At 38.0% G+C, this 27,941-nt stretch overlaps 1 protein-coding gene across 1 annotated transcript in view; it reads left to right on the top strand.

The window, feature by feature from the left end:
* Positions 1 to 3,842: 3,842 nt before the first annotated feature.
* The window catches only part of LOC130462809 (ENHANCER OF AG-4 protein 2-like), a 39,565-nt gene continuing 15,466 nt past the window's right edge, over positions 3,843 to 27,941 (top strand). Inside the window, exons 1-3 of the mRNA XM_056831731.1 lie at positions 3,843 to 4,055; positions 4,279 to 5,354; positions 6,037 to 6,157. Of these exons, the coding sequence (XP_056687709.1) occupies positions 4,280 to 5,354; positions 6,037 to 6,157 (1,196 nt within the window). The 5' untranslated portion in view covers positions 3,843 to 4,055; position 4,279. The remainder of the gene's footprint in view (positions 4,056 to 4,278; positions 5,355 to 6,036; positions 6,158 to 27,941) is intronic.

Genomic DNA, 27,941 nt, shown 5'->3' on the forward strand with positions numbered 1-27,941 from the left:
AATTAGAGGTTTGAGAAAGTGGATGAAAATGACTATTTTGTCATACTATTGCCTATTATTACAACCACTATCAACCTTAGTATCCTACATATTTTTCTCCGTGAAGTATAGGGCTAACAAGAAAGAAATAGATAGGCAGAGCTAATAAGAATAAAAATAGAGGTTGAATTTTTTTACTATCTTATGATTATTTTGCAATGGATAAGTTGTCTATACTACTGATAAGTGATATCCAAGTTTTGAGTGTTTGACACGTCATTAAGTCATTTCAAAAGATCAATTGTCAAGTTAGGTAGTGACTAAGACCCATTACTTAAAAAATAAGGTTGTTGTTTAGTAATTCATGCATGACATTTTCACGGTAGGTTGCATAAGCAAGAATTAATACGTACGAAAAGGGGTTCTAATACGGAGTAGTTAGAGCATCAATACTAGCTACTCCCTCCGTCCCGGAAATTTGACCTGTTTTTCTTATCGGATCGTCCCTTAATACTTGACCTGTTTCTAAAAATGGATATATTCTAACAATATTATATTATTTCTCACTCCATCCCTATTAACCCACCTACCCCTTACTCCATACAAAAAATAATTAAAAATTCAACCCCTACTCTCTCCCAACCCCACCTCTTAACCCACCTCCCACTAAGGGTGCGTTTTGTTCAACTTATTTGACCTGAACTTATCTGAACTTATCTGAACTTATCTGATCTTATCTGAACTTATCTGAACTTATCTGATCTTATCTGAACTTATCTGATCTGAACTTATTGGAACTTTTTGAAACTTATTGGAACTTATCTAAACTTATTGAAACTTATTGGAACTTCTTGAAACTTATTACTAATAATTAATAATTAATAATTAATAATTAATAATAAATGATAAATAATAAATAATAAATGATAAATAATAAATAATAAATAATAAATAATAAATAATAAATAATAAATAATAAATAATAAATAATAAATAATAAATAATAAATAATAAATAATACGGAGTAAATAATAAGTAATAAATAATAAATAATAAATAATAAATAATAAATAATAAATAATAAATAATAAATAATAAATAAAATAATAAATAATACAGTACAGTACATAATAAACAATAAATAATAAATAATAAATAATAAATAATAAAAAATAAATAATAAATAATTAATAATTAATAATTAATAATTAATAATTAGTAATTAATAATTAATAAATAATAATTAATAATTAATAATTAATAATTAATAATTAATAATTAATAATTAATAATTAATAATTAATAATTAATAATTAATAATTAATAATTAATAATTAATAATTAATAATTAATAATTAATAATTAATAATTAATAATTAATAATTAATAATTAATAATTAATAATTAATAATTAATAATTAATAATTAATAATTAATAATTAATAATTAATAATTAATAATTAATAATTAATAATTAATAATTAATAATTAATAATTAATAATTAATAATTAATAATTAATAATTAATAATTAATAATTAATAATTAATAATTAATAATTAAATATAATTATTAATAATTAATAATTAAATATAATTATTAATAATTAATAATTAATAAAAATAAAAAAAAATTAATAAGTAATAAAAAATAATAAATAATAAATAAATAATAAATAATAATATATAATAAATAATAAAAACTAAATAATAAATAATAATTAATAAATAATAAATAATAAATAATCAATAATCAATAATCAATAATAAATAATACTATTAATAATAATAATAATAATAATAATAAATAATAATAATAATATTATTATTATTATTATTAATATTGGAACTTATTGGAACTTATTGAAACCTATCTGAACTTATTGGAACTTATTGGAACTTTGAACTTATCTGAACTTATTGGAACTTATTGGAACTTATCTGAACTTATCTGAACTTATTGGACCTGAAACTTATTTTTTTAAGGTGAACAGAACGCACCCTAACTACATTAAAATAATACCCCACTATCAACTATTACCTATTAAATCAAATAAGTCAATTCAAGTCCCTTAAACTCTGTGCCGGTCAAACCGGGTCGAGTATTCCGGGACGGAGGGAGTATCTCTTAACCCCCTCTTAGCTTTTATCTCTCCTTAAGAGTTAGCTCTTAGCTAAAATGTGATAACTCTTAGCTCCCTCTTATTTAGAGGTTGATTATGACATTCTCTAAATAAGAGGTAGTTCTTAGAAAATAAGAGGGGTGAGGTGGAATATTGTGGGGTTTTTATGCTTTCTTTTTGATATTTTTATATTAAAAATAAAATAAAAAAATATGAAAAAGCTACATATATAAGAGTTAGTATATTTCTTGTATTTGGGGGAAAATAAGAGCTATCCTTAAATCGAAACGAGAGGTGCACCTAAGCGCTAGTTTGGTTTTATTTTTAGTTTTCGGGTTTAGTTTTTTCAAAACTGAAAACTAATATTATTTTTCATTAAATTTTTTTACAAAACCAAAATTAATCATTACACTAAACTTAGTTTTATGCTCATGCAAACGTTTAAAAAAATCTTGTTAAATTACAGATGGGATGTAATAATCATCTTGTATATATCCACCTAGCCACTTGTATTTTGGTTTATGAGAAAGATGTACCCTTGTATTTCAAAATGAAATTATAAAAATCTCCTTTTTGAAAAAAAATAAAAATTAGATATAATAATCCTATTTCAACGGGTATTCTTTAAAATAGTCCCACATTTTAGTTAACTAGTATGAAGCCCGTGCGATGTACGGATTTGTCAATTTTGATACATTTTTGTTATATTATATCATCGTATATAAATAGGTGTTTTATAAATTATACTTATAATAGAAAGTTGACCTTTTTCAATTTGGAGTATAAATATGTTCTTAATATTTAAAATGTTTATGCATAAGACACTCATAGAAAAATTGAGATATGAAATGGTTAGTTCAATAATGGAAAAACTCGAGTTAGTTACTTATCATATGAATTGATCCAAATATCAAAGGTTTAATCTAAATAAAACTCTATTACATACTTGATAATCATCTGAAAATATAAAATTAATCGTATACTTAATCACAAATACAATATTTAGTACTATGTAAACGGTTGTAGGAGATTGGTGTGATAACATTGTATTGGTTGGATAAGTTAGTTGACCATAATTTTTTAATTCTAGAAAAATGTTATTTAGTTTAAGTAGAACTTTATTGACTTAATTACTAATATAATATCTTAGAATATGGTTTTATTATTTGGTATTTAGTTTAAGTAGGACTTACCAACTTTAAAACATATTATGTGTATGTTATGCGTATATTATGCTTTGAAGTAGGTTAGATTAATCATATATTACACTTCTAAATTTTTCGGCCAGGTAGGCAAACTAACTTAAACACGAAGGCATTTCGAGTAATTTAGAGACAAGAAAAAGGATGGGTAATTTTGTAGAAGCAGTTGTGCATATATCAGACTTCGGAATTTCAAAAGATATGCCGAAGCATTAATGAGTTAATGACCAATGAATGGGACCCATAATATGCAAAGAAAAACATACGGATTTTTCACCAAATGCCCCTGAGGTTTACTTTAATGCACCAAATACCCCTAAACTTTCCAAAATGCACCAAACACCCCTGACGTATGCAATAATATCATTAAATGCCCTTTTGTCTGACGGACGTTAACCCTCCGTTACCATGTTTTTACCTTGTTGCCCTTACTTGTCCTTTCTGGCGCCATATCAAAAAAGAAAAAAAAAAAAAAAAATTCAAAACCTAACTTCCCAACTTCTTCCTCGACATTTCTCTCTGTTCTCTTACAACATTAGAGAGCACTTGAGTACCAAACCAAAGAGAGAGAAAGATCGAAATTCGCTGGGATTTGTGTAAAACAACTCGCAATAGTTAGTCGAAGTAAATCCCCACGAAAAGATCGACAATTTGGTCCAAAAATCTGCAGTTTTCGCGAGTCCTACAAAAGTGGGTGCAAGGAGAGCAAAGGACTGGAATTTGTGGCTTCAACTTCATCAAAATTGTGTCAAGGTTAGTTCACTCAATTCGTTTCTTGTTCTTGGTGCTATTTTTTGCGAATTTTGCTTTGATTAGGGTTAGGGTTTTGCTAAAATCGTGATTTTTCCATGAGATGGGTTAACTTGAATTTTGGGGTGTTAATGGTAAAACATAGTGTCTGGTTGTGCTTTGTTGTTTTGCCTAATGATTTAGTTCATTAATTTGAATTTTTGTGTTGTGTTTATTGTTTGTATAGGATGGTCGCAATTTGGTTGTTATGTCATTATAATGATCGGAATTTTGATGTGAGGGTACAAGATACTGATGAAACGAACTACATGGATTTGGTTGATGACTTGTTTGATGATTCTATTAAGCAAGATGTTCTGATTCCCGATTTATTTAGATTGTTTTATGTTAATCCTAGTACGAATAAAAGAGTAGAATTGTTGAATGATGTTGGTTTGATGGGCATGTGGGGTTTATTTAAGCGCACAGATACTGTGAAAATATGGATAGAGAAGGCAAATGAGAAGGAAACTTCAATCCAATTTAGGACTGCAGTTAAGAAAAGGAAGGATAGGAAGGAAAGGAAGGCTGCAGAACTTAGAAGGAAAGCTGAGGAGTTTGAGAGGGAGAGGGAAGAGGAAAGGAGAAGGTTAGAAAGGGAGGCTGAGATTCAAAGGGATTTGGAGGAGCAATTGGCAAACACAGTGGCAGTTGAGGTGCCTGTGTATGATGTTGAGGATTTAAGCGTAGAGTACGTACGTGTTTACAGCTCACAACATGCTGACTGCTTTTCCCCGGGAGGTTCCCAACCACCAAATACACAAAAAGAGCCTTCACCACCACCAAGAGAGCCCTCACCACCACCAAATAATCCATCACCACCACCAAGAAGTCCCTCACCACCACCAAATAATCCATCACCACCACCAAGAAGTCCCTCACCACCACCAACCTCACCACAGACACAACCACAGCAACAACAACAACAGACAGAACATCAGCAACAACAACAAATAGAACATCAACAACAACAACAAACAGAACAACAGCAACACCAACCCACAGAACAGCAGCAACAACATCAAACAGAACACCAGCCAGATCAGACACCCCCTCCTAACAGGGCTGAGTTAAACAAAGGGAGGGGTTTCAGAATTTCCAGAAGTCATGCTAAGAAGACGGGTGAGTTTGTTCCTAAGAAGAGGGGGGGAAGGCCTGCTGGTTCAAGGGTGAGGAAACCCACTGCATACAATGTGGAGGAAGAGGAGCAATGGGATGATGAGAGTGATGATGAAAATTTTGAGGAGAGTGAGAGTGATAGTTGTTTGTCTTGATTACTTCTTTACTACAAACATTAGACACAAAAACATTACAATTCCTATTTTAATTGCTGCAGCTTGGAATTTTTTGAGCTCTTTCACTCTTTTCTTCAGTTTCTTCAGTTCGTCACTTATATTGTCGTTGTCTTCCGATGTTCCCTCATACTCTATATTGCTCTGTTGCTGTTGGTGTTGTTGATTTTGGTGTAGAACACTTCCTTTGCACCACATAAAATGGTTACAAGGATCACACTTGTAATATAGCCTCTGTGGATTTTTGGATGTCTCGGAGCTTTTTATTGCACATTTTTTGGAACAAATAGGACAACATTTGTTTGGAACAAGCATGTATGAAAACAGATTGGATGATGATGTATTGGAACAAGAACTCATGCTGTGTTGTTGTTCTTGCTGCTCTGTTGTTGCTGCTTCTGTTGTTGATGCTTCTGTTGTTGCTGCTTCTGTTGTTTGTTATTGTTGTTGTTGTGTTGTGTTGTTCTTGCTGCTGGTGTTGTCTATTCTTGTTGTTGCTGTGTTGTTCTTGCTGGTGGTGTTGTGCTGTGTTGAAGTCCTTGCTGCTGCTGCTATTGGTGTTTGTTCTTGTTGCTTTGCTGTCTTGTTATTCTTGTTGTTGCTGCTGCTGCTGTTGTTGTTTGTTCTTGCTGTTGCTGCTGCTGGTGTTGCAGGGTTCTGCTTGTTGTTGGTGCTCCTGTTGCAGTGTTCTGGTTGTGCAGGTGGGGGTTTGGGGTGGACTGTTTGTGCAGTTGGGGGGGATTGGGGTTTAGGGCAGTGTGGTGTTGTTGTTGGGTATGGTATATATAAGGGAAATTAGTGTATGGGTGACTGCAACGGCTATATTATTCAAATTCAACGACTAGTTTTTGGAAAAAAAATTACCAAACCTCAGGGGTATTTGGTGCTTTTTACCAAACCTCAGGGGTATTCGGTGCATTATGTTTTAACGAACTAACTGCCTAACGGAGGGTTAACGTCCGTCAGACAAAAGGGCATTTAATGATATTATTGCATACGTCAGGGGTGTTTGGTGCATTTTGGAAAGTTTAGGGGTATTTGGTGCATTAAAGTAAACCTCAAGGGCATTTGGTGAAAAATCCGAAAAACATATTATTAGCCCATTGCCTCCGAGCTTCCATCACAATCGCCAACATAAGATATGTCGCCTATGTAACCTACAGATGGGTATTTTCCGTTAGTATCATACTGCCCGCAGGCATTGAAAAGGCTTGGTATAAGCAAAGACTTCTTGACAGAAAAAATGGGGCTTCTAGTGTTTCTGGATAAGGATGGTATATAGGATTATACATATAACTATATTCCGTGAATTTTTGTGGAAGCTAAGGGAATCATCCGTGAGTTTTTATAGTCAAGAGCTTATATATACAAACAGGTAGAAGAGAAGTAGGATAATTTTTTTGTTGGAATATATCTTTATCATATTATCTACCAATTTAATCTTGGCAAAACTCTAATATTTTTATTTTGTTTTAATAAACCTAAAATATTAGTTAATTATATGTGATGACGTGGAAATCCTACGTGGACGCTCTAAATGCTCTCCAAAAAACTCCCCTTTATATATATATATATATATATATATATATATGTATATATATTTATTTATTAGATTATAGGTATCCAACTTTTGAACGTTGTCTTCTTTTATTGGTCCATATTTGTTGGCAACCAATCTATCTATCTATCTATATACTCTACTAAAACACAGGGCGTTCAGTTTGGAGCTGACAAGTATCCCTGTGTACAAAATTTAATTATTTTAACAAAAACTAAATTCTTAATATATTTACATGATTAGATAAGTTAGAATATAGTTAGCAATCTAATATAGAATATTCATATGATATTTAAATATAATCTACTATAGAATATTAAGATCTTATGGTTCCAAATATAAAATAAGATCAAAAGTAATGCACGAATCGATTTTTTTTATTTTATTTTTATAATAGTAATGTATGGATCAATTACTTTTGGTGTAAATATACTATAGAATATTCATAATTCAATATAATCTACTGTAGACACCTACTTTTGTCCCCGTTCCCGCAAGGGAAAGGTTCGATGATGAAAGCATAAAAACTCCACTTGACAACGCATCTCCTATAAAATAAACGAATCTCGATTCCCCATTTCATTTCACCCGAAACTTGCTATTTATGGAAACCTGCTAAAAATAGTAACTGCCGTAAAAGGTAGCTTCTAAAAGTGGCAAAATCATAAAGGATAGAAACCTGTCAGAATTAGGTGTTGCACTCCAACATAAATCCTAAATGAGATAGAAAACCGCGAGAATCCTATTCCTAATAGGATTCGGAAATAAGAGTTACGTATTAATTAAAATCCTAACGAACCTAGAGTTCGTAACGGGCCCAGACGCATTCCGTCATAAAATTGATACGCGCTAAAAGACTCGAATTAATCTCAAACTCTACGGATTTTAGGAATCCGAATCTGACTAAACAAAACTGCCCAGACCCTATTTTCATCGCCTGGCTCTGGGCGCCGAAATCTTCGGCGCCCAGGCCTGGGCGCTGAAAATACCTGGGTACGTGTTTTTTCCTAATTCTTTGTGGATTAGAACTCTGCAATTCTATCTTTCCACGAACTCTTCCCTATAAATAGGCCCCTAATTTCGACGTGAAAGAACACACAACAACACATAATTATATTCTGAGTATTGACTCCAACCCTTAGCCTAAGCCTCTCGCTGCGAAACTGTTCACGCGTTCTGTCGCAATCGATCCATAAATCGAACAAAACATATCCTGTCCCATAATTGAGATTCGTTAAATAAAAAGGAGAAATAGCAAAGTCAAAGTGGTTAGTTTTCTGAGAACCGTGACGCACCTCTCAAGGGTGCGTCGTAATGTGTCCCTTTTCGATGATTTAACTGCTTTCCTCGCCCTTTTTATGAACTGTTAAACTAACCTAATCTGATTGTTCTATCACGCCTCACAAATATAATATTTTTGGGAAATCGGATTATCATGCTAGGTCCCTTAATGCTATTTAAATCAGATAACCACGATCGAATTAGTATTATATGTTGCATATTGCTAAAATCAATTCAGATTAGTTTAATAGTTAACGCATGTCCCTTCAATTATTTATGCTGAGCTAGTAAGGATATCCTGCCTCTGGAGTTATCGACGAGCGAAGTACTCCTCTCGGTAGTTACAGTCCCCCGAACCCTCAATCTCTACCTTGCGGGTGTATATTGAGAGATCCCCACACCAGGGATCACAAGGGAACCTACGGCCGTCGTGGTCAAACATAATTGCACTCCCTTTATGTCACGATAACCGGATTTTGTCAGTTTTTCTCATTGTCGTTAAAATCTGAATGGCGACTCCTATATTACTAGTCAATTGGGTGTATACTCACAGGAAATCCAATTACACTTGATTGAATAAAAAGAATCATCACACCCACGAGGGACAAGGTCACGCATTAGCCTCGCGCTTTTTCGACCCCCTCACAGTGGCGACTCCGCTGGGGATAGTGAAGGAAATACTCGTGCTTGTAGGTAATCAAAATAGCCGAAGGGTGAAACGATCCTACCCCGCGTTTATTTCCCCATCAAGTTGGGACGACCTGAAAATCAGCATATTAATGTGAACGGGCAGAACATCATAACGAATCTCGGCTCCCTCGGGAGTTGGGACTAAGGATACCTTTTTTCGCCAATAGGGGGGTGCATACGCCGCGCATGTTTCCCACTCGGTACTTGTGCAGGTAGTACACCTATCCCGAACCCATTCGCTCGCCCATTAGGTCCCTCTCGCCTGCATGCCCCCTTGGCTTGCACTTGCGGGTTGGCCTCTTGAGCGAAATTCGTCTGTTGAAGACACTACCTCGACCGGGGCATGTGTTGGATCTACGATAGAAGCGGTACCAAGCCAGGCGCAAATAAACTACCCATAGAAGCCTATCATAAACTACATGGCATATTTAATTTTCAAATCCATGTTTGTAATGTAGTTATGTGTAGCGAAATATGTGATTGTGTGTGACAAACTATCCTAGCAAACCAACGACCTTAAAAACTGCCCAAATATTCATAGACTAATTTACCAAAGAGTTATATCAAAACACGTGTTCCGCAAACCCGAATGATCGCCACAAAATAAGCGACGCTCGGGATGGCCTGTAACGAATCCCACAAACGCTGTTACGCGTAAAGGACGTTATTAGGAAAGCACGCAAGTCCAGGTCGCATAAACAGAAGACAGAAAACGAGAACCAGCCAGGGACGCATTTTCAACGCCCCTGGCTGGGCGCCAGAATTTCTCACGCCCCTAGCTGGGCGCTGAAGTTGCTGCTTGGCCTTCTGGTCAGGCGCAGCAGCCTTGGTGCCCGAGCGAAAGGAAAATACGTAGCGCAAAAAAAAATGTTCATCAAAAGAATTGCTACGAGGGCGTAAGAAAAGCACTCGATTCCAAAAAGCGACTCGTGAAAAATTAATAACTCTTTGTGTCGTTGTTGGGCCTCCTACGACGGCAATGCTCGGCATCAAAACCGAACATGCTAACAACTATGAATGTCACACGGGCAAGTGTTAGGTTATGATACATATGACAATTCATAAATCATGCGGAAACAACCATTAAGCCAGGAATACATATTATTTACACATAATCATATAGCATAATTTAGATGCATACTCTTTGTTGCGTGCCTTCCCTAGCTGCGCCCGAACCGAATAAGAACAAGTCTTTAGGACTCCAAGTGTCGTCCCTCCGTAGATAGTCCACAGCACGTCCGGATCCGCCTTAAGATTGACCAACTAGAATCGCCCCTAAGGTACTATAAATTTTCGGCACTTTTGAGCAAGATGTGTGACTGAATTTTTCTCTCAAAAACTCACTTTGAATACTTGAATAACTCGTTATAAATTGTGAACCCAGGCCACATATTTATAGGGGTATGGAAAGAGAATTGGAATCCTATTAGGATACGAATTAATTAAATTAGAATTATAATAAAACTCTTATTTAATTAATTTATCAAATAGAATTAGGAATTTAATCATTAACCGAATTCTGCACGTTTTAGGTTTCGTATGCGAACACAAACACTTACGCGAGCATGACCCGCAAGCGTGCAGGCCATGCCCGCGCACAGCCCACACGGCCGCACGGCCCACGCGAGCTACAAGCCCACGCGAGCTGCAGCAATGCTCGCAGCCCACTGCTCGCAGCTGCGCGCGCTGCGCGCGCTGTGCGCGCTGCCACGACCTGCTGGGCCTGGCCTTGCGCTGGGCCTGGCGTGGCCTTGGTTGTTCGTGTGGCGCGCTTGGCTTGCTGGGCGATGGCCTGGCTTCGTGCTGGGCCCTCGTCCGGCAGGCCTCGTCGATGCTTATTCGTACGATACGCTTCCGATTAAATTCCCGATTCCGGAATATATTTCCGATATGAACAATATTTAATATTTTCGATTCCGGAATTAATTTCCGTTTCGAACAAATATTTAATATTTCCGTTTCCGGAATTATTTTCCGATTCCGATAATATTTCCGATTCTGACAATATTTCCGTTTCCGGCAATATTTCCGATTCCGGCAATATTTCCATTTCCGATAATATTTCCCGATACGTACCATGTTTCCGTTTCCGGCAACATCTACGACTTGGATAATATTTATATTTCCGTTACGATCCATATTTCCGTTTCCGGCAATATCATCGTTTCCGGAGTATTCATTTCTTGCCTGTGACGATCTCAGCTCCCACTGAAACCAAGATCCGTCGATTCCGAATATCCATAGATGGAGTATTTAATGCCATTAAATACTTGATCCGTTTACGTACTATTTGTGTGACCCTACGGGTTCAGTCAAGAGTAAGCTGTGGATTAATATCATTAATTCCACTTGAACTGAAGCGGCCTCTAGCTAGGCATTCAGCTCACTTGATCTCACTGAATTATTAACTTGTTAATTAATACTGAACCGCATTTATTAGACTTAGCATAGAATGCATACTTGGACCAAGGGCATTATTTCCTTCAGTCTCCCACTTGTCCTTAGGGACAAGTGTGCATTTCCTAATTCCTTTGTCGCTCGATGCTTGCTCTTGAACATAAGGTAAGAGTTGTCATCCTTATTATGTCCAGAGGTGTTCCTCGGTTTCAGAGTTCAACTGATCAAATAAACAGATAATCATAGCCTATGATTCATCCGAGCACGGCCATGCATTTCACAGTTTCTAGCTCTCCGAGTGGCCTTGTACAACTTTTAAGCATCTTATCCCGATTTATGGGAGGACAATCCCAGTCTTGTGATCTTGAGACTAGACTTCGTTTGATAGGTGATTACCTGAGCGTTGCCTTTATAGCCTCCTTTTACGGTGCGACGGTTGGTCAACGTCAAAGCAACCAGTTCTCAAACAAGTAATCTCAAATCACTCAGGTATTGAGGATTTAGTGTCTAATAATTTTAATGAAATTTACTTATGACAGATTTTCATCTCTTACAGTAAAGTTTCATAGGTCTTGTCCGATACTAGTCTTCCCAAAGTAAGTATCTATGCAAATGATTATGACATTGCCATGTCCACATAGTTCAAGAAACAGAACTACTAGTCATCTTGCATTCTAATCGTCTAACATTTTCTATGCGTCCAATTTTATAGAAAACTCCGACTAGGGACCATTTTCAACCTTTGACATTCAAGTTCACTTGATAGACATTTCTTAGTCACAGGACTGGTCCTGACAGTCTATCTTGAATTTATCGTCAAATTGAAGGGACTCATCATTTAATAAACCACAAATTAAATGGAAAAATGAATTCTTTTCATTTATTGTGAATGATTAACCAATAATGTTTTACAAAGATTTAAACTCTAAAACTTTAAAACATTAAACAGAGACATCAAAGCCATTCTCCAATATGCTTGATTCCCATAGCTGCAGTGTGCGAGTTGTGCTTCGCCTGCGGCAGAGGTTTAGTTAATGGATCTGATATGTTGTCATCAGTACCAATTTTGCTTATCTCGACTTCTTTTCTTTCAACGAACTCTCGTAGAAGGTGAAATCTACGAAGTACATGCTTGACTCTCTGGTGGTGTCTAGGCTCCTTTGCCTGTGCAATAGCTCCGTTATTATCACAATACAGGGCTATTGGTCCTTTAATGGAGGGGACTACACCGAGTTCACCTATGAACTTCCTTAGCCATATAGCTTCCTTTGCTGCTTCATGTGCAGCAATGTACTCCGCTTCAGTTGTAGAATCCGCAATGGTGCTTTGCTTAGCACTTTTCCAGCTTACTGTGATCTGAAATCATCTTTGTCGGTTTGGAAACTTGCGTCCGTATAGCCTTTAACAATTAATTCATCATCTCCACCATAGACCAGGAAGTCATCTTTGTGCCTTTTCAGGTACTTCAGAATATTCTTGGCAGCAGTCCAATGCGCCTCCCCTGGGTCTGACTGGTATCTGCTCGTAGCACTGAGTGCATACGCAACATCCGGGCGTGTACATATCATAGCATACATTATTGAACCAATCAATGATGCATATGGAATCCCATTCATTCGTCTACGCTCATCAAGTGTTTTTGGGCATTGAGTTTTGCTTAGAGTCATTCCATGAGACATGGGTAGGTAGCCTCGCTTACCTTATTGATATAAGTGCTTTGACTAAGTCCAATCATCCTTTTAGATCTATCTCTGTAAATCTTGATGCCCAATATGTACTGTGCTTCTCCTAGATCTTTCATCGAAAAACATTTCCCAAGCCAAATCTTGACAGAGTTCAACATAGGAATGTCATTTCCGATAAGTAATATGTCGTCGACATATAATACTAGGAAAGAAATTTTGCTCCCACTGACCTTCTTGTATACACAAGATTCGTCTGCGTTCTTGATGAAACCAAAGTCACTGACTGCTTCATCAAAACGTATATTCCAGCTCCTGGATGCCTGCTTCAATCCGTAGATTGACTTCTTTAGCTTGCATACCTTTTTAGCATTCTTTGGATCCTCAAAACCTTCAGGCTGTGTCATAAACACAGTTTCTGTTAAAACGCCGTTTAAGAAAGCAGTTTTGACATCCATCTGCCATATTTCGTAATCGTAATATGCAGCGATTGCTAACATTATCCGAATAGACTTTAGCATTGCAACTGGTGAAAAGGTTTCATCGTAATCCACACCGTGGCCTTGCCTGTAACCTTTTGCAACCAATCTAGCTTTGAAAACTTCAAGTTTCCCATCCTTGTCCTTTTTCAGTTTGAAAACCCATTTGCTTCCAATGGCTTGGTAGCCATCTGGCAAATCGACCAAATCCCATACTTGGTTTTCAGACATGGAGTCTAATTCAGATTGCATGGCTTCTTGCCATTGCTTGGAGCTAGGGCTCGTCATAGCTTGTTTGTAAGTCGCAGGTTCATCACTTTCAAGTAATAGAACGTCATAGCTCTCGTTCGTCAAAATACCTAAGTACCTTTCCGGTTGAGATCTATATCTTTGCGATCTACGCGGGGTAACATTTCTAGATTGACCATGATTCTCACCAGATTCTTCTAAAGATCTCTGAGTTTCATCCTGAATGTCATCTTGAGCATTCTCTAGAGTTTGTTGTTCGACTCGAATTTCTTCGAGGTCTACTTTTCTCCCACTTGTCATTTTGGAAATGTGATCTTTCTCCAAAAAGACACCATCTCGAGCAACAAACACCTTGTTCTCAGATGTATTGTAGAAGTAATACCCCTTTGTTTCCTTTGGATAGCCCACAAGGATACATTTGTCAGATTTTGGATGAAGTTTGTCTGAAATTAATCGTTTGACGTATACTTCACATCCCCAAATCTTAAGAAAAGACACATTTGGAGGCTTTCCAAACCATAATTCGTATGGAGTCTTTTCGACAGCTTTAGACGGAGCTCTATTTATAGTGAGTGCAGCTGTATTTAGTGCATGTCCCCAAAATTCTAATGGAAGTTCGGCCTGACCCATCATTGACCTGACCATGTCTAGCAAGGTTCTGTTCCTCCGTTCCGACACACCGTTCCATTGTGGTGTTCCAGGAGGAGTCAATTCTGATAGAATTCCACATTCTTTCAGATGGTCATCAAATTCATAGCTCAGATATTCACCGCCTCTATCAGATCGCAGTGCCTTAATCTTCTTGCCTAATTGATTCTCTACTTCACTCTGAAATTCCTTGAATTTGTCAAAGGATTCAGACTTATGCTTCATTAGGTAGACATAACCATATCTACTGAAGTCATCAGTGAAAGTGATAAAGTAGCTGAAACCACCTCTAGCATTTGTACTCATTGGTCCACATACATCTGTATGGATTAAACCCAATAGTTCATTTGCTCTTTCCCCAACTTTAGAGAAAGGTTGCTTTGTCATTTTGCCAAGTAAACATGATTCACATTTACCATAATCCTCTAAGTCAAATGGTTCTAGAATTCCTTCCTTTTGAAGTCTTTCTAAGCGTTTCAAGTTTATATGGCCTAATCGACAATGCCACAGATAGGTGAGATCTGAATCATTCTTTTTGGCCTTTTTGGTATTTATGTTATATACTTGTTTGTCGTGATCTAATAAATAAAGTCCATTGACTAATCTAGCAGATCCATAAAACATCTCTTTAAAATAAAACGAACAACTATTGTCTTTTATTAAAAAGGAAAATCCCTTAGCATCTAGACAAGAAACTGAAATGATGTTTTTAGTAAGACTTGGAACATGGAAACATTCTTCCAGTTCCAAAACTAGCCCGGAGTGCAACGACAAAAAGTAAGTTCCTACAGCTAATGCAGCAATCCGTGCTCCATTTCCCACTCGTAGGTCGACTTCACCCTTGCTTAACTTTCTACTTCTTCTTAGTCCCTGTGGATTGGAACAGAAGTGTGAGCCACAACCTGTATCTAATACCCAAGAAGTTGAATTAGCAAGTATACAGTCTATAACGAAAATACCTGAAGATGGAACGACTGTTCCGTTCTTCTGATCTTCCTTTAGCTTCAAGCAATCTCTCTTCCAATGCCCCTTCTTCTTGCAGTAGAAGCATTCGGATTCAGAAGTGGGTTGACTGACCTTCCTCTTTATAGATTTGGCGCTAGCTTGCTTAGTTGGGCTGGCCTTGTTGCCACCTTTCTTAGCATTCCTCTTCTTTCCAGATTTCTTGAACTTGCCCCCACGCACCATAAGCACATCCTGCTTATCACTTTTGAGCGTCTTTTCAGCGGTCTTCAGCATACCGTGAAGCTCAGTGAGCGTTTTGTCCAGACTATTCATACTGTAGTTCAGTTTGAACTAATCATACCCGCTATGAAGAGAATGGAGGATGGTGTCTATAGCCATTTCCTGAGAAAATTGCTGATCCAGCCGACTCATATTCTCAATGAGTCCAATCATTTTGAGAACATGTGGACTTACGGGCTCGCCTTTCTTAAGCTTGGTCTCAAGAATTTGCCTATGAGTCTCGAATCTTTCGACTCGAGCCAGATCTTGGAACATGTTCTTCAACTCACTAATGATTGTGAAAGCATCTGAGTTAATGAACGTTTTCTGCAGATCCGCACTCATGGTGGCGAGCATTAGACATTTCACATCCTTGTTGGCATCAATCCAACGATTGAGGGCTGCCTGAGTGACCCCGTCGCCTGCGGCTTCGGGCATCGCCTCATCTAGGACATACTCCTTTTCTTCCTGCATAAGAACTATTTGCAAGTTCCTTTGCCAGTCAAGGAAGTTTTTCCCGTTCAACTTCTCCTTTTCGAGAATTGATCGAATGTTGAATGAATTGTTGTTTGCCATATTAAAAACTACAATTGAAAAGAATAAACAAATAAATAACCATTCACAGTTTCTCTTAATAAACTAAAATTCTAGCATACATGCATAATTCAATGTTTATTAAGCATTTTATTCAAGTTATGTGTTCCGGCAGGTGTGAATAAAATGATTCCAAGATCCTAAAATCATTCAAGAACTAAGCACAGTTTGTCGACTTAATCCTAAAACATCTTAGGTAAGCAAAAGCCTTTTGCTAATAGTCTAGAAACTATTCTTGGTTGATAGGTACGTCTAAGAACTTATTAGGTAAACTTATCGATTTTGCCACGACATAAAAGGACTCCTTACTTATATCGTTGAGTTTCACCAAAACTAACATGTACTCACAATTATTTGTGTACCTTGCCCCTTTAGGACCAATAAGTAACACCTCGCTGAGCGAAAACTATTACTAGATTGATGCAAAGGATATCCAAGCAAGTGTATATTTTGGCATGGCACCTTTTAACTCAATTTTTAAGTTTGGAACTTAAGGCTCTTACTATGTTGGTTAGATTTTAAGTGAACTAAAATCCTTAATCATGCAACATAATCAAGCCACAATCTTATGCATAATTAAGACATATTTAAAGCAATAAATAACTTAAAGCATGCATAAGATAATTGTGATCTAGTATGGCCCGACTTCATCTTGAAGCTTTGACTTCAAAGTCCGTCTTGAAAATCTCCGTGGGAGGCACCATTTTCTTCAAATAGGATAAGCTATAATTAAAACTAGTTACAACTATTTGATGGTACGCAGACCATATTTGAATTGAAAAACAACTTTGGTACTTTAGACCAATTACATTCAAATTAATAGTAGGCAGACCATATTTTCTATCCTATTTGGGCCATACTAGTCACTTCATAATTAACCTGCAAAACAGTACATATACAATATATACCATTCACCCATTCATTATCATGAATGGCCCACATAGCTGGTTAGTAAAACACATTATGCATCACGTAAACATTTGCAGCAATTAATCAAGGGCACCAATAATCTACCAATTCTTCAGTCCTTATTAATTCTAATCAAGTTGTTTTAACCTTAAGGATTCGTAGACCTAATCAAGAGTTTATGACTAAAAAGCGCTCCCACTTAAACCAATAAATTCATATGCTTTACTAATTTTAAACATAAAAATGTATTTCAAGTCTAACCGGAAACATACAAATTTAATTAAAATTTAAAGCCCATATAAATTTATAATTGAATCCAAAAATTTTAATTTGATTTCAGTTGTATTTAAGTTAATTCATGATTTTAATTTTAGTAAAATAATTAGAATAAATAAAATTTATTATAATTACAATATTCAAAATTAAAATCCAAGAAAATAATTTAAATTATTAATTTTAAAATTAATTAAAATTACGTAAACTGAAAATTTCAAATTAAACATTCAAAACGATCTAATCGCAACGCAAACACCCTACGCATCGCACGCCCATGGGCCACACGCACACAGCCATCGCTGGCCATGTGCGCGCAGCCCATGCGCTCGTCGCATAGCTGCTGCATCTTCCTATCGCAAGCCATCGCACAAGTGGTGCTCGCTGCGCGCGCGCCAACGCTCGATGCACGCGAGCCATCGCTCGCTGTGCGCGCTCGCCAGCGCTTGCTGCGCGCGCTCCAGCGCTCGATGCACGCGAGCCATCGCTCGCTGTGCGCGAGCAATTGCTCGCTGCGCGCGATCGGCGCTGGGTGCAGCGCTCGTGGCACGCGAGCTTGCGCTCGCTGCGCGCGAGGCTGCGCGCGCTTGCGCGAGGCAGTGCGCGTTGTGGCGCAGCTCGCTTGCTGCCCACACGCGACTGCCGTGCCTTACCTTCGCCCATGCCCATTCGTCCATAGCTCGTGGCCCACGACACAAGGCAGGGCTGCTGCCTTGTGCTCGTGCACCATGCCCTTGCTCATTGCATTCGTGCCGCACGGGCGACGAGCTCCCTTGCTCGTCGTCGCATGCCCGCACTATACAACACCCCTTAAGGGTAACACGAAGCGTCCATTGCTTTGTGCGTGCAAGTTATATGAACGAATCGCATAAAAATTTAAAATTTATATTTAAAATTAATGACAAATTAATAAATTAATATTAATTTCATAATTTTAGGGCGAAAAATCGAAAATTTATTATTCAATTGATTTCCGATTGTCATGGATTCAAGCCTAGGTCATAAAAATTTAAAATTTATCATAAATTTACAATTTTTATGGTGGTTTTTAATCATAGGTTTCTAATTAAATTATAATTAATTATGAAAATCAAATTAATTCTAAATTATTCTAATTTTCAACTAATTAATCATAATTACAAATTAGATTGCATAATTAACAAGGCTAGGCATTCAAACTTGTTAAACATATACAGTAGGTCAATCAAAAATTCAAGATTTATCAACAAGAATCGCAAATATTTAATTTAACATCTTAAATTTACGAAATTTTGCATTCGAAAAACTAAAACCTTCGAAAAGTCATAGTTAGGCTTTGAATTTAAGAATTCCGGGTTCGGCAGAAAAAAAACTATTTTTGTCAAAATTTTAGAATGCCTTTTACATGCGGAATTGACACAAAAATCACTCGATTTGGATGAGTAACGAAGAAACTGCCGAAAAACTGCGTACGTATAATTAAATAAACGCAATTTGCAATTAATTAACAATTACGAAAATTAATCACCCCTTTTAATTCTTGCAAATTTGTAATATTTAACCATGTTCATGCAATTTAGATTATGAAAATAATAAGAGGCTCGTGATACCACTGTTAGGTTATGATACATATGACAATTCATAAATCATGCGGAAACAACCATTAAGCCAGGAATACATATTATTTACACATAATCATATAGCATAATTTAGATGCATACTCTTTGTTGCGTGCCTTCCCTAGCTGCGCCCGAACCGAACAAGAACAAGTCTTTAGGACTCCAAGTGTCGTCCCTCCGTAGATAGTCCACAGCACGTCCGGATCCGCCTTAAGATTGACCAACTAGAATCGCCCCTAAGGTACTATAAATTTTCGGCACTTTTGAGCAAGATGTGTGACTGAATTTTTCCCTCAAAAACTCACTTTGAATACTTGAATAACTCGTTATAAATTGTGAACCCAGGCCACATATTTATAGGGGTATGGAAAGAGAATTGGAATCCTATTAGGATACGAATTAAATAAATTAGAATTATAATAAAACTCTTATTTAATTAATTTATCAAATAGAATTAGGAATTTAATCATTAACCGAATTCTGCACGTTTTAGGTTTCGTATGCGAACACAAACACTTACGCGAGCATGACCCGCAAGCGTGCAGGCCATGACCGCGCACAGCCCACACGGCCGCACGGCCCACGCGAGCTACAAGCCCACGCGAGCTGCAGCAATGCTCGCAGCCCACTGCTCGCAGCTGCGCGCGCTGCGCGCGCTGTGCGCGCTGCCACGACCTGCTGGGCCTGGCCTTGCGCTGGGCCTGGCGTGGCCTTGGCTGTTCGTGTGGCGCGCTTGGCTTGCTGGGCGATGGCCTGGCTTCGTGCTGGGCCCTCGTCCGGCAGGCCTCGTCCGATGCTTATTCGTACGATACGCTTCCGATTAAATTCCCGATTCCGGAATATATTTCCGATATGAACAATATTTAATATTTTCGATTCCGGAATTAATTTCCGTTTCGAACAAATATTTAATATTTCCGTTTCCGGAATTATTTTCCGATTCCGATAATATTTCCGATTCTGACAATATTTCCGTTTCCGGCAATATTTCCGATTCCGGCAATATTTCCATTTGCGATAATATTTCCCGATACGTACCATGTTTCCGTTTCCGGCAACATCTACGACTGGGATAATATTTATATTTCCGATACGATCCATATTTCCGTTTCCGGCAATATCATCGTTTCCGGAGTATTCATTTCTTGCCTGTGACGATCTCAGCTCCCACTGAAACCAAGATCCGTCGATTCCGAATATCCATAGATGGAGTATTTAATGCCATTAAATACTTGATCCGTTTACGTACTATTTGTGTGACCCTACGGGTTCAGTCAAGAGTAAGCTGTGGATTAATATCATTAATTCCACTTGAACTGAAGCGGCCTCTAGCTAGGCATTCAGCTCACTTGATCTCACTGAATTATTAACTTGTTAATTAATACTGAACCGCATTTATTAGACTTAGCATAGAATGCATACTTGGACCAAGGGCATTATTTCCTTCAGCAAGTGTTTCGAAAATCTAAAGAATGACCAAAATAAAAAAAACAACCAAAAAGTGTACCGACAGAAGAAAGAGCGAAAAAAAAACCAATTTAGAGAATCGAAGTCTAGACTAAGTAATGCTTGAAACTTTGGGAACCTAAACTTTAGCTTATCTTATGCCTAGGACTGGTCCTGCCACTTGGTGCCGATCAGGGAATCAACGGCTAGTGCGTCTCGAAGATACATCGCCAACACCAGGTTTAGTAACTCCAAGCTTCGTCCGTCGTTCCTCATTTCAAGGATCTCCGCTTCCCCAACCTCGATTCGCACCTCCAAACATGTCCATCGAAGATTTGCGAGACCAGATGGTCCAAATGACCCAACTTATGGGCCAACTGAAAATGGAAAACGAAGCCTTAGCGGCTGCGCAAGCCAAAAATGACCTCGAAAACGAGAAGAGGATTGAAAAAATGGTCCTACAGCAAACCATGGGGAGCAAATACTTCTCCCTCGAGCCTGAACCTTTTCCTGGCAAATTACCAGAAAAGTTCAGTCCATCTGACTTACCAAAGTTCAAGGCCACGGACAACCCCCGTGATCATCTACTGAGCTTTGTGAATACCATGAACTTGAAAGGCGTGGACAAGTCCATGTACTTACCTGCCTTTCCTTTGTCCTTGGAACCTGTGCCGCTCAAATGGTATTATCACCAGGACCCTAAGCTCTTCCCCACTTGGGAAGACTTTGTCAATGTCTTCATCAAGCAATACTCGTCGAACATGGATTTCCAAGTCACCATGCGCGAGCTGGAAGTTCTCTTCCAAAAGAAAAATCAGGGTTTCACAACCTACTTTGCTAGATGGAGGGACCAGGCGGCCCAACTAATCAATAGGCCTCCCGAAACAGAATTGGTTCAAAAATTCATTGACAACCTGGACCCGGCTTACAGACAACACCTTAGGTACCTGGGACTCAACACTTTCAAAAGAGTTTATGATGTGGGAATAAAGATCGAGGACGACCTCGCCAAAACCATACAGAGCAAACCCACATATAAGACCAACCCCTATAATCGGGGTAACACATCCCAAGCCTAAGAAGTCCATGTTGTAGAAGAGGCTCCCGCCCGAAGAAACCCTGTAAGATGGGTCCGAGACCGAAAGTTTGCCCCACTCGGGTCAACTTTGGTACAAGCCTTTGAAAGACTAACCAATCAAGGAAAGTTGAGACCTATAGGCCCCACCCGTGTGAAGGAAATAATGCCCTTGGTCCAAGTATGCATTCAATGTTAAGTCTAATAAATGCGGTTCAGTATTAATTAACAAGTTAATAATTCAGTGAGATCAAGTGAGCTGAATGCCTAGCTAGAGGCCGCTTCAGTTCAAGTGGAATTAATGATATTAATCCACAGCTTACTCTTGACTGAACCCGTAGGGTCACACAAATAGTACGTAAACGGATCAAGTATTTAATGGCATTAAATACTCCATCTATGGATATTCGGAATCGACGGATCTTGGTTTCAGTGGGAGCTGAGATCGTCACAGGCAAGAAATGAATACTCCGGAAACGATGATATTGCCGGAAACGGAAATATGGATCGTATCGGAAATATAAATATTATCCAAGTCGTAGATGTTGCCGGAAACGGAAACATGGTACGTATCGGGAAATATTATCGGAAATGGAAATATTGCCGGAATCGGAAATATTGCCGGAAACGGAAATATTGTCTGAATCGGAAATATTATCGGAATCGGAAAATAATTCCGGAAACGGAAATATTAAATATTTGTTCGAAACGGAAATTAATTCCGGAATCGGAAATGTTAAATATTGTTCGTATCGGAAATGAATTCCGGAATCGGAAAATTAATCGGAAGCGCGTCGTGCGAATTAGCATCGGACGAGCTTGCTAGACGAAGGCCCAGCACGAAGCCAGGCCCACGTCCAGCAAGGGAAACGCGCGCCACAACACGCCAGCCCAAGGCTGCGCCAGGCCCACCGCAAGGCAGGCCCAGCGCGCGCCCAAGGCTGCGGCAGTCGTGGGCTGCGATGCTCGGGCTGTGCGCGCGCGCGCATGGCGCCCCTCGTGGGCTGCTGTGCGTGCGTGGGTGTTTGTGTTCACATACGAAACCTAAAACGTACAGGATTCGTTTAATTATTAAATTCCTAATTCTATTTGATAAATTAATTAAATAAGAGTTTTATTGTGATTCTAATTTAATTAATTCGTATCCTAATTCGATTCCTATTCTCTTTCCATACCCCTATAAATATGTGGCCTGGGTTCACAATTTATAACAAGTTTTTTCAAGTATTCAAAGTGAGTTTTTGAGAGAAAATTCAGACACATTCCTTGCTCAAAAGTGCCGAAATTTTTAGTACCTTAAGGGCGATTCTAGTTGGTCAATCTTAAGGCGGATCCGGACGTACTGTGGACTATCTACGGAGGGACGACACTTGGAGTCCTAAAGACTTGTTCTTGTTCGGTTCGGGCGCAGCTAGGGAAGGCACGCAACAAAGAGTATGCATCTAAACTATGCTATATGATTATGTGTAAATAATATGTATTCCTGGCTAAATGGTTTTTCCGCATGATTTATGAATTGTCATATGTATCATAACCTAACAGTGGTATCACGAGCCTCTTATTATTTTCATAATCTAAATTGCATGAACATGGTTAAATATTACAAATTTGCAAGAATTAAAAGGGGTGATTAATTTTCGTAATTGTTAATTAATTGCAAATTGCGTTTATTTAATTATACGTACGCAGTTTTTCGGCAGTTTCTTCGTTACTCATCCAAATCGAGTGATTTTTGTGTCAATTCCGCATGTAAAAGGCATTCTAAAATTTTGACAAAATTAGTATTTTTCTGCCGAACCCAGAATTCTCAAATTCGAAGCCTAACTATGACTTTTCGAAGGTTTTAGTTTTTCGAATGCAAAATTTCGTAAATTTAAGATGTTAAATTAAATATTCGCGATTCTTGTTGATAAATCTTAAATTTTTGATTGACCTACTGTATATGTTTAACAAGTTTGAATGCCTAGCCTTGTTAATTATGCAATCTAATTTGTAATTATGATTAATTTGTTGAAAATTAGAATAATTTAGAATTAATTTGATTTTCATAATTAATTATAATTTAATTAGATACCACCATAAAAATTGTAAATTTATGATAAATTTTAAATTTTTATGACCTAGGCTTGAATCCATGATAATCGGAAATCAATTGAATAATAAATTTTCGATTTTTCGCCCTAAAATTATGAAATTAATATTATTTATTAATTTGTCATTAATTTTAAATATAAATTTTTTAAATTTTATGCGATTCGTTCATATAACTTGCACGCACAAAGCAATGGACGCTACGTGTTACCCTTAAGGGGTGTTGTATAGTGCGGGCATGCGACGACGAGCAAGGGAGCTCGTCGCCCGTGCGGCACGAATGCAATGAGCAAGGGCATGGTGCACGAGCACAAGGCAGCAGCCCTGCCTTGTGTCGTGGGCTACGAGCACTGGACGAATGAGCATGGGCGAAGGCAAGGCACGGCAGTCGCGTGTGGGCAGCAAGCGAGCTGCGCCACAACGCGCACTGCCTCGCGCAAGCGCGCGCAGGCTCGCGCGCAGCGAGCGCAAGCTCGCGTGCCACGAGTGCTGCGCCCAGCGTCGATGCTCGCGCAGAGCGAGCGATGGCTCGCGCACAGCGAGCGCTGGCGAGCGCGCGCAGCGAGCGCTGGCGAGCGCGCACAGCGAGCGATGGCTCGCGTGCATCGAGCGCTGGAGCGCGCGCAGCGAGCGCTGGCGAGCGCGCACAGCGAGCGATGGCTCGCGTGCATCGAGCGCTGGCGCGCGCGCAGCTAGCACCAACTCGTGCGATGGCTTGCGAAGGGTAGAAGCAGCAGCTATGCGACGAGCGCATGGGCTGCGCGCACATGGCCAACGATGGCTGTGTGCGTGTGGCCCATGGGCGTGAGATACGTAGGGTGTTCGCGTTGCGATTAGATCGTTTTGAATGTTTAATTTGAAATTTTCAGTTTACGTAATTTTAATTAATTTTAAAATTAATAATTTAAATTATTTTCTTGGATTTTAATATTGAATATTGTAATTATAATAAATTTTATTTATTCTAATTATTTTACTAAAATTAAAATCATGAATTAATTTAAATACGACTGAAATTAAATTAAACTTTTTGGATTCAATTATAAATTTATATGAGCTTTAAATTTTAATTAAATTTGTATGTTTCCGGTTAGACTAGAAATACATTTTTATGTTTAAAATTAGTAAAGCATATGAATTTATTGGTTTGAGTGGGAGCCCTTTTTAGTCATAAACTCTTGATTAGGTCTACAAATCCTTAAGGTTAAAACAACTTGATTAGAATTAATAAGGACTGAATAATTGGTAGATTATTGGTGCCCTTGATTAATTGCTGCAAATGTTTACGTGATGCATAATGTGTTTTACTAACCAGCTATGTGGGCCATTCATGATAATGAATGGGTGAATGGTATATATTGTATATGTACTGTTTTGCAGGTTATGAAGTGACTAGTATGGCCCAAATAGGATAGAAAATATGGTCTGCGTACCATTAATTTGAATGTAATTGGTCTAAAGTACCAAAGTTGTTTTTCAATTCAAATATGGTCTGCGTACCATCAAATAGTTGTAATTAGTTTTAATTATAGCTTATCCTATTTGAAGAAAATGGTGCCTCCCACGGAGATTTTCAAGACGGACTTTGAAGTCAAAGCTTCAAGATGAAGTCGGGCCATACTAGATCACATTTATCTTATGCATGTTTTAAGTTATTTATTGCTTTTAAATATGTCTTAAAAAATGCATGAGATCAAAAGCTTGATTATGTTGCATGATTAAGGATTTTAGTTCACTTAAAATCTAACCAACATAGTAAGAGCCTAAAGTTCCAAACTTAAAAATTGAGTTATAAGGTGCCATGCCAAAATATACACTTGCTTGGATATCCTTTACATCAATCTAGTAATAGTTTTCGCTCAGCGAGGTGTTACTTATTGGTCCTAAAGGGGCAAGGTACACAAATAATTGTGAGTACATGTTAGTTTTGGTGAAACTCAACGATATAAGTAAGGAGTCCTTTTATGTCGTGGCAAAATCGATAGGTTTACCTAATAAGTTCTTAGACGTACCTATCAACCAAGAATAGTTTCTAGACTATTAGCAAAAGGCTTTTGCTTACCTAAGATGTTTTAGGATTAAGCCGACAAACTGTGCTTAGTTCTTCAATGATTTTAGGATCTTGGAATCATTTTATTCACACCTGCCGGAACACATAACTTGAATAAAATGCTTAATAAACATTGAATTATGCATGTATGCTAGAATTTAAGTTTATTAAGAGAAACTGTGAATGGTTATTTATTTGTTTATTCTTTTCAATTGTAGTTTTAATATGGCAAACAACAATTCATTCAACATTCGATCAATTCTCGAAAAGGAGAAGTTGAACGGGAAAAACTTCCTTGACTGGCAAAGGAACTTGCAAATAGTTCTTATGCAGGAAGAAAAGGAGTATGTCCTAGAAGAGGCGATGCCCGAAGCCGCAGGCGACGGGGTCACTCAGGCAGCCCTTAATCGTTGGATTGATGCCAACAAGGATGTGAAATGTCTAATGCTCGCCACCATGAGTGCGGATTTGCAGAAAACGTTCATCAACTCAGATGCTTTCACAATCATCAGTGAGTTGAAGAACATGTTCCAAGATCTGGCTCGAGTCGAAAGATTCGAGACTCATAGGCAAATTCTTGAGACCAAGATTAAGAAAGGCGAGCCCGTAAGTCCACATGTTCTCAAAATGATTGGACTCATTGAGAATATGAGTCGGCTGGATCAGCAATTTTCTCAGGAAATGGCTATAGACACCATCCTCCATTCTCTTCATAGCGGGTATGATCAGTTCAAACTGAACTACAGTATGAATAGTCTGGACAAAACGCTCACTGAGCTTCACGGTATGCTGAAGACCGCTGAAAAGACGCTCAAAAGTGATAAGCAGGATGTGCTTATGGTGCGTGGGGGTAAGTTCAAGAAATCTGGAAAGAAGAGGAATGCTAAGAAAGGTGGCAACAAGGCCAGCCCAACTAAGCAAACTGGCGCCAAATCTGTAAAGAGGAAGGTCAGTCAACCCACTTCTGAATCCGAATGCTTCTACTGCAAGAAGAAGGGGCATTGGAAGAGAGATTGCTTGAAGCTAAAGGAAGATCAGAAGAACGGAACAGTCGTTCCATCTTCAGGTATTTTCGTTATAGACTGTATACTTGCTAATTCAACTTCTTGGGTATTAGATACAGGTTGTGGCTCACACTTATGTTCCAATCCACAGGGACTAAGAAGAAGTAGAAAGTTAAGCAAGGGTGAAGTCGACCTACGAGTGGGAAATGGAGCACGGATTGCTGCATTAGCTGTAGGAACTTACTATTTGTCGTTGCCCTCCGGGCTAGTTTTGGAACTGGAAGAATGTTTCCATGTTCCAAGTCTTACTAAAAACATCATTTCAGTTTCTTGCTTAGATGCTAAGGGATTTTCTTTTTTAATAAAAGACAATAGTTGTTCGTTTTATTTTAAAGAGATGTTTTATGGATCTGCTAGATTAGTCAATGGACTTTATTTATTAGATCACGACAAACAAGTATATAACATAAATACCAAAAAGGCCAAAAAGGATGATTCAGATCTCACCTATCTGTGGCATTGTCGATTAGGCCATATAAACTTGAAACGCTTAGAAAGACTTCAAAAGGAAGGAATTCTAGAACCATTTGACTTAGAGGATTATGGTAAATGCGAATCATGTTTACTTGGCAAAATGACAAAGAAACCTTTCTCTAAAGTTGGAGAAAGAGCAAATGAACTATTGGGTTTAATCCATACAGATGTATGTGGACCAATGAGTACAAATGCTAGAGGTGGTTTCAGCTACTTTATCACTTTCACTGATGACTTCGGTAGATATGGTTATGTCTACCTAATGAAGCATAAGTCTGAATCCTTTGACAAATTCAAGGAATTTCAGAGTGAAGTAGAGAATCAATTAGGCAAGAAGATTAAGGCACTGCGGTCTGATAGAGGCGGTGAATATCTGAGCTATGAATTTGATGACCATCTGAAAGAATGTGGAATTCTATCAGAATTGACTCCTCCTGGAACACCACAATGGAACGGTGTGTCGGAACGGAGGAACAGAACCTTGCTAGACATGGTCAGGTCAATGATGGGTCAGGCCGAACTTCCATTAGAATTTTGGGGACATGCACTAAATACAGCTGCACTCACTATAAATAGAGCTCCGTCTAAAGCTGTCGAAAAGACTCCATACGAATTATGGTTTGGAAAGCCTCCAAATGTGTCTTTTCTTAAGATTTGGGGATGTGAAGTATACGTCAAACGATTAATTTCAGACAAACTTCATCCAAAATCTGACAAATGTATCCTTGTGGGCTATCCAAAGGAAACAAAGGGGTATTACTTCTACAATACATCTG

The sequence above is a fragment of the Spinacia oleracea genome, chromosome 1 (genome assembly GCF_020520425.1).
Source record: "Spinacia oleracea cultivar Varoflay chromosome 1, BTI_SOV_V1, whole genome shotgun sequence".
NCBI classification, from domain to species: Eukaryota; Viridiplantae; Streptophyta; class Magnoliopsida; order Caryophyllales; family Amaranthaceae; genus Spinacia; species Spinacia oleracea.